This window comes from Drosophila sulfurigaster, chromosome 2L, assembly GCF_023558435.1.
Source record: "Drosophila sulfurigaster albostrigata strain 15112-1811.04 chromosome 2L, ASM2355843v2, whole genome shotgun sequence".
NCBI lineage: Eukaryota > Metazoa > Arthropoda > Insecta > Diptera > Drosophilidae > Drosophila > Drosophila sulfurigaster.
In genome coordinates, this window is record NC_084881.1 from 13,862,364 (window position 1) to 13,877,443 (window position 15,080).

At 33.6% G+C, this 15,080-nt stretch overlaps 9 protein-coding genes across 9 annotated transcripts in view; 8 read left to right on the forward strand and 1 right to left on the reverse strand.

The window, feature by feature from the left end:
• The first annotated feature begins 144 nt into the window (after nt 1-144).
• Nucleotides 145-743, forward strand: LOC133850612 (male accessory gland serine protease inhibitor-like). Its single transcript, XM_062286737.1, has 2 exons — nt 145-303; nt 379-743. Exons 1-2 carry the CDS (start codon nt 237-239, stop codon nt 546-548), a joined length of 237 nt encoding a protein of 78 aa, XP_062142721.1. The 5' UTR covers nt 145-236; the 3' UTR covers nt 549-743.
• A 1,386-nt stretch (nt 744-2,129) lies between these two features.
• LOC133850611 (male accessory gland serine protease inhibitor-like) lies at nt 2,130-2,596 on the forward strand. The gene is made up of 2 exons (XM_062286736.1): nt 2,130-2,239; nt 2,309-2,596. The coding sequence occupies exons 1-2, from the start codon at nt 2,179-2,181 to the stop codon at nt 2,494-2,496; spliced, it is 249 nt and encodes an 82-aa protein (XP_062142720.1). The 5' UTR covers nt 2,130-2,178; the 3' UTR covers nt 2,497-2,596.
• A 1,381-nt stretch (nt 2,597-3,977) lies between these two features.
• LOC133847932 (carboxypeptidase inhibitor SmCI-like) lies at nt 3,978-5,212 on the forward strand. The gene is made up of 3 exons (XM_062283236.1): nt 3,978-4,125; nt 4,193-4,381; nt 4,921-5,212. Exons 1-3 carry the CDS (start codon nt 4,059-4,061, stop codon nt 5,100-5,102), a joined length of 438 nt encoding a protein of 145 aa, XP_062139220.1. The 5' UTR covers nt 3,978-4,058; the 3' UTR covers nt 5,103-5,212.
• A 3,116-nt stretch (nt 5,213-8,328) lies between these two features.
• On the forward strand, nt 8,329-9,208 carry LOC133850074 (male accessory gland serine protease inhibitor-like). Its single transcript, XM_062286041.1, has 2 exons — nt 8,329-8,797; nt 8,860-9,208. The coding sequence occupies exons 1-2, from the start codon at nt 8,731-8,733 to the stop codon at nt 9,039-9,041; spliced, it is 249 nt and encodes an 82-aa protein (XP_062142025.1). The 5' UTR covers nt 8,329-8,730; the 3' UTR covers nt 9,042-9,208.
• A 177-nt stretch (nt 9,209-9,385) lies between these two features.
• LOC133850073 (male accessory gland serine protease inhibitor-like) lies at nt 9,386-9,876 on the forward strand. Its single transcript, XM_062286040.1, has 2 exons — nt 9,386-9,543; nt 9,605-9,876. The coding sequence occupies exons 1-2, from the start codon at nt 9,477-9,479 to the stop codon at nt 9,784-9,786; spliced, it is 249 nt and encodes an 82-aa protein (XP_062142024.1). The 5' UTR covers nt 9,386-9,476; the 3' UTR covers nt 9,787-9,876.
• Nucleotides 9,877-10,208: 332 nt separating this feature from the next.
• LOC133842984 (male accessory gland serine protease inhibitor-like) lies at nt 10,209-10,633 on the forward strand. The gene is made up of 2 exons (XM_062276318.1): nt 10,209-10,359; nt 10,414-10,633. Exons 1-2 carry the CDS (start codon nt 10,293-10,295, stop codon nt 10,593-10,595), a joined length of 249 nt encoding a protein of 82 aa, XP_062132302.1. The 5' UTR covers nt 10,209-10,292; the 3' UTR covers nt 10,596-10,633.
• Nucleotides 10,634-11,592: 959 nt separating this feature from the next.
• Nucleotides 11,593-12,046, forward strand: LOC133845311 (male accessory gland serine protease inhibitor). Its single transcript, XM_062279745.1, has 2 exons — nt 11,593-11,749; nt 11,808-12,046. Exons 1-2 carry the CDS (start codon nt 11,677-11,679, stop codon nt 11,993-11,995), a joined length of 261 nt encoding a protein of 86 aa, XP_062135729.1. The 5' UTR covers nt 11,593-11,676; the 3' UTR covers nt 11,996-12,046.
• Nucleotides 12,047-12,208: 162 nt separating this feature from the next.
• LOC133845321 (chymotrypsin inhibitor SCI-II-like) lies at nt 12,209-12,734 on the forward strand. Its single transcript, XM_062279754.1, has 2 exons — nt 12,209-12,422; nt 12,495-12,734. Exons 1-2 carry the CDS (start codon nt 12,353-12,355, stop codon nt 12,662-12,664), a joined length of 240 nt encoding a protein of 79 aa, XP_062135738.1. The 5' UTR covers nt 12,209-12,352; the 3' UTR covers nt 12,665-12,734.
• A 664-nt stretch (nt 12,735-13,398) lies between these two features.
• Nucleotides 13,399-15,080, reverse strand: part of LOC133845301 (probable serine/threonine-protein kinase DDB_G0267686) — a 38,015-nt gene continuing 36,333 nt past the window's right edge. Inside the window, exons 7-8 of the mRNA XM_062279734.1 lie at nt 14,544-14,701; nt 13,399-14,334 (exon numbers count right to left, since the gene is read on the reverse strand). Coding sequence (XP_062135718.1) covers nt 13,583-14,334; nt 14,544-14,701 — 910 coding nt within the window. The 3' untranslated portion in view covers nt 13,399-13,582. The remainder of the gene's footprint in view (nt 14,335-14,543; nt 14,702-15,080) is intronic.

Sequence of the window (15,080 nt, forward strand, 5' to 3'; positions counted from 1 at the left end):
CTCTTTTGCGAGATACCCTGTAGTTAACCTACAACAAAAAAATTTAAGACGTATTAATACATATCTAGCTCATGCGAATAGAGAAAGAAATAATCAAAAAAATGAACATATACTACATCAATTGCGAGTACGAAGTGTATTTAAACTACAACTAAGTATCGCAAGCACTCAGTCTCGATTTTTATTCGGTTCATTAAAGAACTCTTTTTGCATCATTTAAACAAACAGGAATCAGAATGAAGTTCCTTTTGATAGCAGTGCTCTTTCTTGCCTTCGTAGCCAGCTCTTTCGCGTTTAAGAATGGTAAACGATGTTGTTGTGATAAATTGATATAATAATATATAATGTATAATATAATTTTCAAATCAAATTTAACAGCGGCCTGTGGAGAACCATTTGCCAATATTGGCACTGGAAGAGCTTTCTTCCCGAGTTGGTCCTACGACAAGAATACCAACAAATGTCTTCCGTTTATCTATGGCGGAGCTGGAGGAAATTCAAATTCATTCCTTTCGGAAGATAAATGTATCGACACATGTGTTGAATAGTTTATTCTAAATATCACTTTATTAATCAACATTTTAAACCAACATATACTCTCAAATACAAAATGGCATATCTATAATTCTGAGTCTTTTTTGTTGCTCTTAATAAAGTTGTAAGGCATAACAAAAGTGTCACTCTATAATAATGAAGCACGGGTTATTCTCCCCCTTTCAGGGTAATAAAAGAAAACGCTAAACATATAGGCGTACTTGTAAATTTTTGAAATAAATACAGTCTGTTTGATTTATTAGAGTATTTCAAAATCTATCTAGCGAAGGGATTTCAGGCTTTGCTAGTTGCGTTCTTTGTACTAAGGTCATGTAACTAACACAAAATTTGTAACAATAATTGATTTACATTCCAGACATATTATAAATCAAATACTTCAGAAACTCTCAGTTGTAATTAACTAATTCATAACGTTTCCCTTTTTTGGCATATAATTAAATTTTGTTATATAATTAAAAGTACGAGCAGCATGTTCGCATTTCGTATAAATACAGTTGAAATCAGTTAGGATTAGTTAGTAACCCAGGAATAAGAGTCACTGTCACAATGAAGTATATTGTTTTGGCCATATTTGTGTTTTCCCTGATTGCTGTCGCAAAGTGTTGGAATCGTAAGTTAATGAATTTGAAATATCCTGTAAATACTCAAAATAGTTTTTTATTTCAATTTTAAGTCAGCTGCTATGAGCCTGTTTCGAATAGAGGATACTGCTTCGGATTCTACAAGTTGTGGTCCTTTGATTATACCACAGGGCAGTGCGTACCGTTTGTCTATGGAGGTTGCGGTGGAAATAATAATAGATTTGAGAGTAGAGAGCAATGCGAGTTCTTATGCTTTTCATGAATATGATGACGAGTTTTTGAATAAATAATTGTGAATAAAGTTTTCGTTTAACAAATACAAGTCCGAATGTTAGAATATTTTAAACAGCTGATTACGATTGAGAAATAGTTTTGATTGCGCCTACTACAGAAACTCTTTGGTATATTGTATATTGTGTAAAAATGTAAAGCTTATTTGCTTAAAGTGTTCAATATTCGATTAGGAACGCATTTCAGGTACTCAAACCAAAAACAGTCGATTTCATCTAAGCGTCGTCACTACAATTCCTGTATTTTCACCATGAAGTACGTTTTATTTGTCCTATATCTGGAGCTTTCTCTTATTGCCTGGTCCATTGCGGCTCAAAGTCGTATGTAGTTAAATGTGAGAAATTAGTTAAGGACTTCTAATAGTTTTTTTTCCTAGGTTTCTTACCAGGATGCGATGAAAATGATATTGAAACAGAACGCTGTATTAAACTACGACTAAGACTACCAATTGAAGGGCTATTTCGTCGCTAAGATGTAATCTTGAATCTTCGAGCATTACAATTCACATTCATTTAATATGATTTAAAAAACCTTGTATCTACGAATAAATGCAGCAGATGAAAATTTACATATATGTTAGTTTTCAATTAGTTCTTTCTCCGCTTGCTAAGTAGAATCGCTTTAAATTATTCACAAATCTCATTTAACATGGTAATTATATAATTGAAGTGAATCGACTATGACTTTAGTTTATTGAAATAAATAGCGCTTTAGTACAGATTTATTGTAGTATAGATTTATCACTACTGCAATGAAGTGCTTTTCATTTACCTTATTTGTGACGCTTTTTGCTCTCGTCATCTGTTTTAATCGTAAGTTATGCGATTTGCAATTATTACATTTATCTTTTATACTTACTATGTAAACAATTTACCTCAAAGCTGCTTGTTATGAGCCCCATGCGGTTACTGGACCCTGTAATGCAGCTTTCCCTATGTGGACCTACAACCCGGTAATAAACAAATGCATAGAGTTTACCTACGGCGGATGCCACGGAAATGCGAATAGGTTCGATAGCAAAATAGAATGTGAACTAAACTGCCTTATTAGATTCCCGTATGGACAATGATGGAAAATTATGGAATATGAATTTCGCTCATGCTAAGAAACGAAATCCAATATTGCATAAAATTTCTCAGTTTGTCAAATAAAATCTCTGCATTTATGAATCCACCGTTTATTTTGTTCTTGAATGGAAAAAAGTTGGAAAATTCATTTAAATCGATTTAAAAATAGTTGTTTGTAGTGGAAACTATATAGAATAACTTCCAGAAAGGGTGAATAATATTAATAAAAATAACTTTTCTTGTGCTCTTTTCGATGTTGCAATGTTGCACATTGTTTTTGCATTTCATTACAGTCATTGACTTATAAGTACTATGTAAGAATTATTAACTGAATCTGTAAATATCTCTGGTTTTTGGATACTTATTTCACTTTCACATTTATTTGAAAGTGATAACGATTTTAAATGTGGTGCATTAAAACACAGTTTAAGATTGCAGTTATCTAATCAACCAATGCAAAATGTTTAGATATGTAGACTTGGAAGATGGAGGCGAACTAGAGTGAATGGATGTGTGCAAGATGTAAAAAAAAGCGTATATTTTTCTTTATTTTCTTTAAATAAAGAGCCTTACAAATCAATTTGTTGAACCGAATTATTGTAATTGCTGATAAAATATGTCAACTTTGTATAACGAGTTCTTCACTTATCTTATTTGTGACGCTTTTAGCTATCGTTGTCAGTTCCACTTTTAATCTTATATTATAAATACATTTTATGTGCGAATAATGCATTTTAACTTGCAGTTAATGCGGCTTGACTTTAGTGTTATTCGGACTAGTTAATTATTTCAATTTGGCATACAAATTATTTTGCGAACACTAAAACCGAATAGAATATTATTAAATACTGTGTTTGCACCAATTTACTATATAATACAGAGAAATGTTTTGAAACGCTCATATCATAGTTGGTGCTTCTACTGAAAATACCTACTATTGGTGAAAGCGATAAGCGTAATAAATAAAATAATTCAAACAAAAATATATAACAATGAAGTTTATTACGCTGTTGTTGCTATTGATTACCCATGTTGTCTCTTTGTGGGCATTAAAAAACGGTCAGTAATTGCTTTTTAAATCTTGTGCAATTGTGCATGAACACATAGAATACCTCTTACATTTAGCTATATGCGGACTCCCACATTCAGTCATTATATAAATTATATTTCTAGTCCATTAATCGATTTGACAAATCTGAAAAATACATTTTTATGTATGTATAATAATAATTGACGAAAATCCAGCTTAAGTAAATGCAACATAAATTAATTGTCTGTGTGCTGAGATACAAATTCTAGTAAAATTTGATATTCATGTTATATAACAAATCTAATATTTCGAAATATTTTTACACAAGTATAAAATTACAAATATTTTAATTATAAGCGAGAAGTATTTTATAATTTTAACGCTTAGCGTGAGTAATGTTAATAGAGGATAAAAATCTTTCGAAAAGTGCGATTTAATGGTGACCGTAATTTCTTAACAGTTCAGTTTCTATTTGTCACTAGTTAAAATCACACCTGGGAATAAGACAAGGAAAATTAATATTAAACAAAGAAGATGAAGTTCTTATTGCTCATTTCAATATTCGTAGCCTGTGCTGCTCACTGCTTGGCATTAAAAAACGGTCAGTTATTTATTTCTAAAACCAGTGCCACGATAATACTAAACCTTTAAAATGATTTAATATTTAGTTGAATGTGGCTTGCCACCTCTTAAGCAAGGCGTTGGAAGCAATGGAAATAGAATTTGTCGTGCATATATGCCTACATGGAGTTATAATTTAAAAACAAACGAATGCGTTAGGTGGGTATATGGAGGATGTGGCGGCAATGCCAATCAATTTGGAAGCGAACAGAAGTGCCAGGACAGGTGTAAGGAATAAAAAAAGATGCAAGTACTTTAACAACTGCAAAATGTATCAAAAAGGTTAATTAAAGAAATTTGTCAAATTTAAAAAATAAGTTGTATGTGTATAATTAGAGCAAATTGAGCATAAATAAATGCACTACAAATTTTCTGTGGTCTAAGAGAGAAATTTGTGCAAAATTTGATTTTTATGCTCTGTACCGAATCTAATATTTCTAAAATTTTTTACACAAGTATAAATTTTCTAATTATAACCAATTTGAAGGTATAGCGTGAATAATGATTATTAAGGAAGAGAATCTTTCTATTAGTACGATTTAATGGTGTCCGTAATTTCTTAACAGTTCAGTTTCTATTCGCCACTAGCTAAGATCACAGCTCGTAAAAAGGAATACGAGTAAGATAAATATTGTCAATATTCAAAAAAAAAAGGATGAAGTTCTTATTGCTCATTTCAATATTCGTGGCCTGTGCTGTCCACTGCTTGGCAGTTATTTATTTCTGAAATCAGTGCAAGGATGATACTAAATCTATAAAATTATTTAATATTTAGTTGAATGTGGCTTGCCACCTTTTAAGGAAGGCAATGGAAATATAATTTATGTTGCATATGTTCCTAGTTGGAGTTATGATTTAAAAACAAACGAATGCGTTTGGTGGGTATATGGAGGATGTGGCGCCAATGCCAATCGCTTTGGAAGCGCACAGGAATGTAATGACAGGTGCAAGGAATAAAAAAAATGCATATACTTTAACAAGTACAAAATCTATTTTTCAAACAATAAATGGTTATTTTATGTAATTTGTTTTATTTATTAATTAAATGGAAAATTTGATATATATAATCACTACATTTTATTTTTATTCTTTCACAAATTTAATCACAGAATTTTATTTTTAAACTATTCATAAATCCAATCAAAATTTATTAAATTAATCGATTAGACAAATCTGAAAAATAAATTATATGTGTGTATATATGCTAATTAGCGCAAATCTGACATAAATAAATACAATATAAATTGTCTGTGCCGAAATAATAATTCTTCTAAAAATTTCATTTTTATGGTATATACCGAATCTAAAATTTATAAATATTTTTACACAATTATAAATTTACTAGTATTTTAATTTTAAATTTTAGCGTGAATAATGATAATGAAGCATGACAATGAACCAAGCGAATCTTTATTGGTGACCGTAATTTTTTAACAGTTAAGTTCATATTTGCCACTAGCTAAGAACACATCTAGTGAAAGGGAATAAAACAACGAATATTAATATTAAAAAAAAGATGAAGTTCTTATTGCTCATTTCAATATTCTTCGCCTGTGCTGCTCACTGCTTGGCATTAAAAAACGGTGAGTTATTTATTTCTGAAAGCAGTGTTGTACTAAATGTATACAATTATTTATTACTTAGTTGAATGTGGCTTGCCACCTTTTAAGCAAGGCTTTGGAAATAGTATTTGTGCTGCATATATTCCTAGTTGGAGTTATGATTTAAAAACAAACGAATGCGTTTGGTGGGTATATGGAGGATGTGGCGGCAATGCCAATAATTTTGGAAGCGAACAGAAGTGCAAGGAAAGGTGTAAGGAATAAAAAAATGCATATAATTTAACATTAAAAATAAACATACAAAATGTATTTTTCAAACAATAAATGGGCATTTTATGTAATTTGTTTTGTTTGTTAATTAAACGGTTAATTCGATATACAAATATAATCGCTACATTTTATTTTTATTCTTTCACAAATTTAATCACAGAATTTTATTTTTAAACTATCATAAATCCAGCATAAATTTATTATATATAAATTATATTGCTGGTTGTAGCCTAAATTAATCGATTTGACAAATCTGAAAACTAAATTTTGTGCGTGTTTATAATTAGCGCATAATCTGGCATAATTAAATACAATATAAATTGTCTGTGCTAAGATAAAAATTATTGTAAAATTTGATTTTTGATTTTAATTATATTATAATTGTAACCGAGAAGATTTATTGTAATTTCAAATCTTAATGTGAATAATTTGAATAATGAAATTTTATGTGTGTATATAATTAGCGCAAATTTGGCATAAATATTTATAATATAAATTGTCCATGCCGAAATAATAATTCTTCTAAAATTTCATTTTCATGGTATATACCGAATATAAAATTTCTAAATATTTTTACACAAGTATAAATTCACTAGTATTTTAATTTTAACGTTTAGCGTGAATAATGATAATGAAGCATGACAACGAACCAAGCGAATCTTTAAAAAAGTGATTTTTAATGGTGACCGTAATTTCTTAACAGTCCAGTTTCTATTTGCCACTAGTTAAGATCACAACTAGTAAAAAGGAATAAAATAAAGATTATCAACATTGAAAAAAAAAGAATGAAGTTCTTATTGCTCATTTCAATATTCTTCGCCTGTGCTGCCCACGGCTTGGCATTAAAAAACGGTCAGTTATTCATTTCTAAAACTAGTGCAACGACAAAACTACATTTTTAAAATTATTTAATATATAGTTGAATGTGGCTTACCACCTTTTTTAAATGGCGATGGAAAATTTGCTTGTAGGGCACGTAAGCCTAGATGGAGTTATAATCTAAAAACAAACGAGTGCGTTTGGTGGGAATATGGAGGATGTGGCGGCAATGCCAATCGATTTGAAAGCAAACATGAATGTAAAAAAAGGTGCCAAGAATAAAATAAAAAGTACAAAATGTATGAAGCAATAAATGGTTAAATAATGTAATTTGTTTTGTCTAAGCACCTTATTTTTTTTGTATTCTTCAACAAATCGAAAGACAGGTTTTCATTTTTATACTTTGAATAAATTCAGCACAAATTCTAGAAATATAAATTATTCTGCTAATCAAGACCTCAAAAAGTCAATTTGTCAGTTTAAAAACTAAGTTGTATGTATATAATTAGCAAAAATCAAGCATAAATAAATACCCTACAAATTGTCTGTGTGCTGAGATAGAAATTTGTGCAAAATTTGATTTTCATGTTCTGCACCGAATCTAATATTTCTAAAATTTTTTACACAAGTATAAATTTTCTAATTATAACCGAGAAGTGTTTTATAATTTGAAGGTATAGCGTGAATAATGATAATTAAGGAAGAGAATCTTTCTATTAGTACGATTTAATAGTGGCCGTAATTTCTTAACAGTTCAGTTTCTATTCGCCACTAGCTAAGATCACAGCTCGTAAAAAGGAATACGAGTAAGATAAAGATTATTAATATTCAAAAAAAGAAAAGGATGAAGTTCTTATTGCTCATTTCAATATTTGCGGCCTGTGCTGTCCACTGCTTGGCATTAAAAAACGGTCAGTTATTTATTTCTGAAAGCAGTGCAAGGATGATACTAAATCTATACAATTATTTAATACTTAGTTGAATGTGGCTTACCACCTTTTTTGGATGGCGATGGAATAGTTGCTTGTATGGCATATATGCCTAGATGGAGTTATGATTTAAAAACAAACGAATGCGTCAGGTTTATATATGGAGGATGTGGCGGCAATGCCAATCGTTTTGAAAGCAAACATGAATGTAAGGAAAGGTGCAAAGAATAAAATAAAAAGTGCAAAATGTATGAAGAAATAAATGGTTAAATAATGTAATTTGTTTTTTCTAGGCACTGCATTTTATTTTTAGTCTCTAACAAATTGAAACACACAATTTTATTGTGTTCTTATTATTCATTTCTAAAAGCAGTGCAAGGATGATACTAACTCTATACAATTATTTAATATTTAGTTGAATGTGGCTTACCACCTTTTAAGCAAGGCTTTGGAAATTTAATTTTTCTTGCATATTTTCCTAGTTGGAGTTATAATTTAAAAACAAACGAATGCGTCGAATGGGAATATAGAGGATGTGGCGGCAATAAAAATCGTTTTGAAAGTAAACAGGAATGTTTCGACAGGTGCAAGGAGTAAAGCAATAAATGCAAGGACTATAAGTTTAGATTATTTAATTAGCTTATTCAAACAATGCAACAATAAATTTGCAATAATTGCAATCGGTTTTTGTACTTTAAAAAATTAAAGATATTAAATAAAAGAAAGATAAACGAGAATTTGGTGTCGACGATAAGCATAATACTTCGTAATTAACTGAATACACTTATGTTTGAAAATAAAAATAACACAAACTGATGGCGTAACGAGGTCGAATATTACATTTGTAAATCAACAAAATTTCAAAGCTCGACGCTCTAGAACTACGATAAGAGAGCTTTGAAAATGTCAACTTAATGATTAACTTAACAGTTCAGTTCGTATTTGTCGCTATTAAGAAGAACTTCTGTAGCAGCTGAATAATTATTAATACTCCCAAAAATAAGCATGAAATTTGTTGCGGTTTTTCTGATGTTCGTTGCTTGTTTTGCCCATTCCTGGGCATTAAAAAATGGTCAGTTATTAACTAAAAAAAAAAAGACTATTGGACGATTATAAAAATTTCTTCAAATTTAGATATATGCGGATTACCACATTCACAGGATGGCGATGGATTTTATGTGTGTAAGGCACAACTGCCCAAGTGGAGCTATAATTCTAAGACAAACGAGTGTGTGAACTTCACTTATGGAGGTTGTGGTGGCAATGACAATCGCTTTGAAACCGAACAGCAATGCAATGACAAATGCAAGGAGTGAATACAACATGATGCTGTAGATATTTGATTTCATTTAGCCAAGGACTAAAAACATTCATTTTATAAACCGAATTTTTGGCAATTTTATGAAAAAGTTAATAACAATAAAAAGAATCTTTAGGATGATGTCATTCTTCACCGAGAACATGCGAACTTGAAAAAAATCAAGTAGAATTTGATTTTTTAATGAGCATTATGCTTCGTTATTTACTATACGCTAGTGTATAGAAATCAAATTAGAAATATTACCAAGGGATGACGCAACGAGTTTGCTTAAAGCAGCTTGATTGCTTTTGAGCAACAAATCTTTAAAAATGTACAATTTAATGGTGAGCTTGCTTAGTGAACATCTCAGTTCGTCTTTGACATTACTAAGAATCACTTTAAGTTGTGAGAGTGAGCAGCTGAATAATTATTAATAAAACCAAAACTAAGAATGAAATTCGTTGTGGCATTTTTGATGTTAGTTGCTTGTACTGCCTTTTCATTGGCATACAAAAATGGTCAGTCATTGGGTTTGAAATTCTTATCAAAGATACAATTCTAAATGTTTATAATAATTAGATGTATGCGGATTACCTCACTCAATCGATGGCAATGGAGTGGTTACGTGCTTCGCTTACATACCCAGTTGGAGTTACGACTCTAAGGATAACGAATGCGTGAACTTCATATATGGAGGATGTGGCGGCAACAAGAATCGCTTTAAAACCAAAGAGGAGTGTGAGGAAACATGCGTCGTGTGAACAACACACAAATCCTTATAATAAAATCATTATATTATAATAACAATGTGAAATAAATGATGTCATTGCAATCAATCTAACTATTGTACATATATTACTTTTCAGTCTTCTTAAAATAGTTGTAAACATTTCATTAGTTCAACATCCAAATTGTCCGAAACTTTATAAGAGGAATTAAAAAAATATTAAGTAGAACGTTTTTGTTTGTAAACAAAAACCAAAAATCCCCCAGCTAATGACGAAAGAAGCTGATGTATTTAATCACATATTTATAAACACTGACATAAATATTTAGTAATAATATTATATACTGAAATGCACAGAGCTTTCAAGCTTTATTGCAGCTTGTGTGTTTTTCTGAGAAATGCGATAAGAAGTCTAAGCAAAGCTCCCAAATTTTACATTCTTAAATGTGAGCGAGTTTACTTGCCAGTTCAGTTGATACTAAAAGCTACTTGAAATAACTTCTCAAAGTGTTAGAGAATTCTTAAATAAATAGTACAAAAATGAAGTTCCTTGCCTTCTTTTTGGTGATCGTTGCCTGTGCCGTCAATTCTCTGGCATACAAAAATGGTCAGTAACTATGCTAGATCGTTTGGTGAATTCATAAATACCTTTAAAATGTAGATGTTTGTGGTTTGCCGCATTCCTTGAACGGCGATGGACGCATATCCTGTGAGGCATATATACCCAGTTGGAGCTACGATCCTCAACACAATGAGTGTGTGAAGTTCATCTTTGGAGGCTGTGGAGGCAATGGTAATCGCTTTGGAACCGAACAGAAGTGCAAGGATACATGTGTGGTGTGAAAGCAAAAAAAGAAAATTGTTCAAATAAAAATCAAAAATGCATAGAAATAATGTGAAGCTCACGAAATTAAACTGAGTCATTTAGAATGATTTCCATAACTCTGTGTAGTTCCAGTATACGACAAAAGTTCATAAAAGTGTGAATACATAAACTAATTAGCTTTTAGAAAAGAAATATTGTAATTCCATTTCCTTTCAATTTCAAGTCGAACGTTTTTCGCTGCACTTTTATAATATTGGACTTAATGACCGTGAATACAAGTACTTAAAGATGTGTGACGCACTTTCCACAATGAAAATTCGATTGGTTCTAGTATTTTATTTTTAGTATTGCTTTGGTTTTGATTATATGGATAGCTGAAAGCAGAATAGATGATGCTGATAAGAGAAGAGTGCTGCAAGGTACGATATTCGCGAATAAATGATAGTTGAATGGTTGACGTTGGTAAGAACTGATCGATGGAGACCTGAATCTTATACTTTCAATTGATTGGAGTCTCTTAGCTAAAAAGCACTTATGAAATGTGAAAATAAACAGAGTAACAAAATCAGAGTATTAAACTGTAGACAGAGAGAAGAAAATTCATGTTGAAAAGCGAATTGAAAATCTTTATTTTAGATCATTTCGATCTTAAAACAAGCAATCTTAATTGCAGCACATTTTTTCTTTTTGTGTAACTGTATTACTTTAGTCAGTTCAGAGACGCTAGAATGAAGAAGTAAACAATTAAATATTTGATGGCAAACAAAGTGAATCATTTCTGAAATTAGATGAACCAAAAACTTATTTACTCTTGGAAACTATGTACATATGTGTGGACTGCTGCTTAGGTGGGGTCATTTGGCTTATCGACAAGCGAACAGATGGATTCAGTTTGGTGCCAGCTGTCTAACGCATTAAGCTTGACTATCAACGATGCCACGCTAGTCGACTGTTGTTATCTGTCTGGACTTTCTATTGTGACCCAAACAGTCGCTTGCACTTGATAAGCATGGAGCTCTGCAATTTCCTGGAGCTATATGTATCTGGCTTTAAAAGGCGCCAAGCTCTCGAGTTGCAGTTGCAGTTGCAGTTGCAAATATGAAGTATGTGTATCTGTTGCTTGTGGCAATTGGTGTGACACTGAGCCTAGTCAGTGTCCAGGCCAAGCCTGGTGAGTGTTCAATAATAGTAACATATGAAAACTTGACTGATTGATTGACGTGCCACAGCGAAGTGCACGCAGGAGACATCGATGAAGGGCATGCCACAAGATGGGGCAGCCTGCATGGCCTTTATGCCCAGCTGGAGCTATGATGCCGCTAAGAATGCGTGTGTGGAGTTCATTTTCGGCGGCTGTGGCGGCAATGACAATCAATTTGGCAGTCGTGACGAATGTGAAAAGGCCTGCAAGGACTAAGAGGGGCACTGGAGTCGCCGCCACTTGAAGTTGGGCAAAACCCAACAAAAACATCAACAACAGCAGCAACCAAAGCAAATAATCGAAATTAAATAATAACACAACATACAAAAACCGGCAAGCGTGTTTTCGAAATAAAACCAAAAACAAAAGATTTCACTATAATTTCAAGGTTTGTTGTTATTGCAAAACCAAAAAAAATAAAGATGCGGATTCAAGTCTTGACCCTGGCGCGTTGTCCAGATAAGCCGCAGCCGGTTTCGTGCCTATAAAATGGGCCCAGCCAGCTGGCGACCAACTCAGTTGCAATATTCGTAGTGTTCGCACAACAGATTTAAACCTTTTCTTTCCATCAAAATGAAATACTTTGCCGTTATGCTGTTGCTCTGCACTTTGATGGGCGCTGCTCTCGCTGGCCTCAGAAATCGTAAGTTTTCTAACACACCTCGCTGTCTTATCACAGTTAGCTAAAGTTCGCTTTCTCTCTCTCGCTCTCTAGCTGTGTGCGGTGAGGAGTTTGGCAAAATTGGCTCTTGCCGTGCTCTGCAAAACAAGTTTACCTATCGCCGGGACACCAACGAGTGCATTAGCTTCAACTACAGTGGCTGCCATGGCAATAACAATCTCTTCGACACGAAGAGCATCTGTGAGAAGACTTGCAAGGTCTAGACTCTAGAGAAAGAAAACGTTGTTGTTTGGATAATATTTTGATAGTTCAATAAATTGAGTGTTTGTTTTTTATTATTTCGTAATATGATCATTTATTGTTTGTAATTAACTTGTTAAACTTTTAATAACTGCATTTGAATTATTCGATATTCTGCTTGGCTTGTCTTAATTAAGATGTGTGTATAAGTGTGTGTGCCTGTGTATGTATGTATGTGTGTGTGTGTCGGTGTGTGCTTTTTGCTGTGAGATATTCTACTTAGTTTTTATTATTTATTTTTACTTTTCTCTAGGCCGTTAGCTAACTGTTCTTCTATATGCTAGTTTATATATATATAGTATTTTTATTTAATTGTTTTCTTTTTCTCAACTTTCCGTATTAGAATTACTTTTTGTTGTTTGTAGATAGATTGAAGTATTTTTTAATGATTTTCAAAGAGAACTGACAACTGTATTCTGAATCAGTTTAATGCTCAGCCATTGTTGAAGCGTTGAAACTCAAGTCAAGTGCACTTTATTCAACAACCAAAAAGAAATAATTTGTAATTCAAGCTGGCAAAAAGTATTATTATAAAACGTGTAGATCAGCATAAACCTATTAATTAGTTATTGTGCTGTTCTCTTCATTTGATTATGTATGATTTACATTGCTACAGAAAGTTCTCTCTGCAAGTTTCCGCTCACTTTCCACTCTCGATACTCTCTCGATTATCAGCTAATCTCAAAGTTTGTTTTGAGTGTGTGTTGTGACATTGTGTGTGTTTAGATTGCTCTTTAGAAGCCTAAGACTAATGCTTAGTTGCTAGTTGCTGCCACGTCGCACATGTGGATCATTTAAATATTTATGCATATAGTTTGTTAATAGTAGAATCTAGAGTTAATAAATGTTATACGTAATTAAATGAATTGCACCTGTTGCCTCTACTCGCTCTTCGTTGGCAACGCGTTGCCATTAAGTGTGGCACTTGCTGTTGGCGAATCTTGTTGCTGCTGCTGTTGTAGTTGCTGTGATTGCAGCTGAGTTGGCGTGGTTGGTGGCGACAATGTGGCATGATGTTGTTGCTGCTGCTGCTGATGTTGTTGCTGTTGCTGTTGCTGCTGCTGATGATGATGATATGCGGCCGCAGACTCTGCCAAATCGAGCAGAGCTGCTGAAGTGGAGCTGCTGCCAGGCAAAGCAGCCGCTGCTGCTGCTGCAGCTGCCACAGAGCCGAGGCCATTCATGGTGCTCGCGGTCATGTCCTGTGCCTCGTGCTTCAATCGTAAGCCATTGTTATTGTTATTGTTACTGTTGCTGTTGCTGCTACTGTTATTGTTATTGTTATTATTGTTGCTGTGATTCATAGTATGTCCCAGCGCCGGATGATGGGCAAAGGAGAGCGGCGGCAAGTGCAAGCCCGGGAAAGCCAAACCAGCTGCGGCAGCCGCATGCAACGATTGCAGCAATGCCGCCGAATGCTCTTGTGCCTTGCGCCGCAATTCGGCCACCGAATTGGAGCGTGGATCGTGTGCCCCGCCCCCCGATTTGGGCGACTCGGGCGAACTGGCTGCCGAGCTGCTGCTAATGGGCACACTCAAGGGCGCCATCACGGACCCCGAGGCCGAGGTAACTGGCGGCATTGGCGGCGGCTTCAGTGAGCAACACGAACAGAGACTCTGGAACGGTGACACACCTGCAAAATAAGCAAAAGTTTTTTTTTAAACATTTTCATCAATTTCCCCTTTGCTTTGCAGCTCGCATTTTGATTTTGATGCATTAGCCCAGCTTGGACGCAGCTGCGTTGCTGTAATTCAATAAGCAATTGCTTTTGATTTTGATTTCGCAGACCTGATTGACAGCCCATCCATACAGATTATGCCATTAGCCCCCATCCCCACTCACCTTTGAGGCCCGGAAAGAGCGGCTGATGCGAGAACTGTGCTGCCAAATGCGGTGGCAGGAAAAGCGGTGGATGGTTGGCGCTGCGCTGAGCCGCCGCTGCGGCTGCTGCTGCTGCCACCGCGCTCTGCTCGCTGAGCACAGGACGAAAGCCGCAATTGCTGTAAGTAGTAGAAAGCAAATCAATTTATTAAATATAATACTCAATAGTCATCAGTTTTTGGCTCTATTTAAATGTTCAGAACTTTTTGTAAGTTCGCTAAATTCTTACATTATTTTCGAGTTCTTAAAAGAAAGCAAAAAAAATGTATTTAGCTAGCATAATATTTTCATTAGAGCATCAACAACAAATATAATATTCATTAATAGTCATCAGCTTTTGGCTCTATTTAAATGTTCAGTACTTTTTGAAAGTTCGCCAAATTCATACACTATTTTCGAGTTTTTAAAAGAAATAAAAAAAAAATTTAGTTAGCTACCATAATATCTCCATTACGCCATCAATAATAGGCAATACTAAGGGCAATACTTCTATAATAG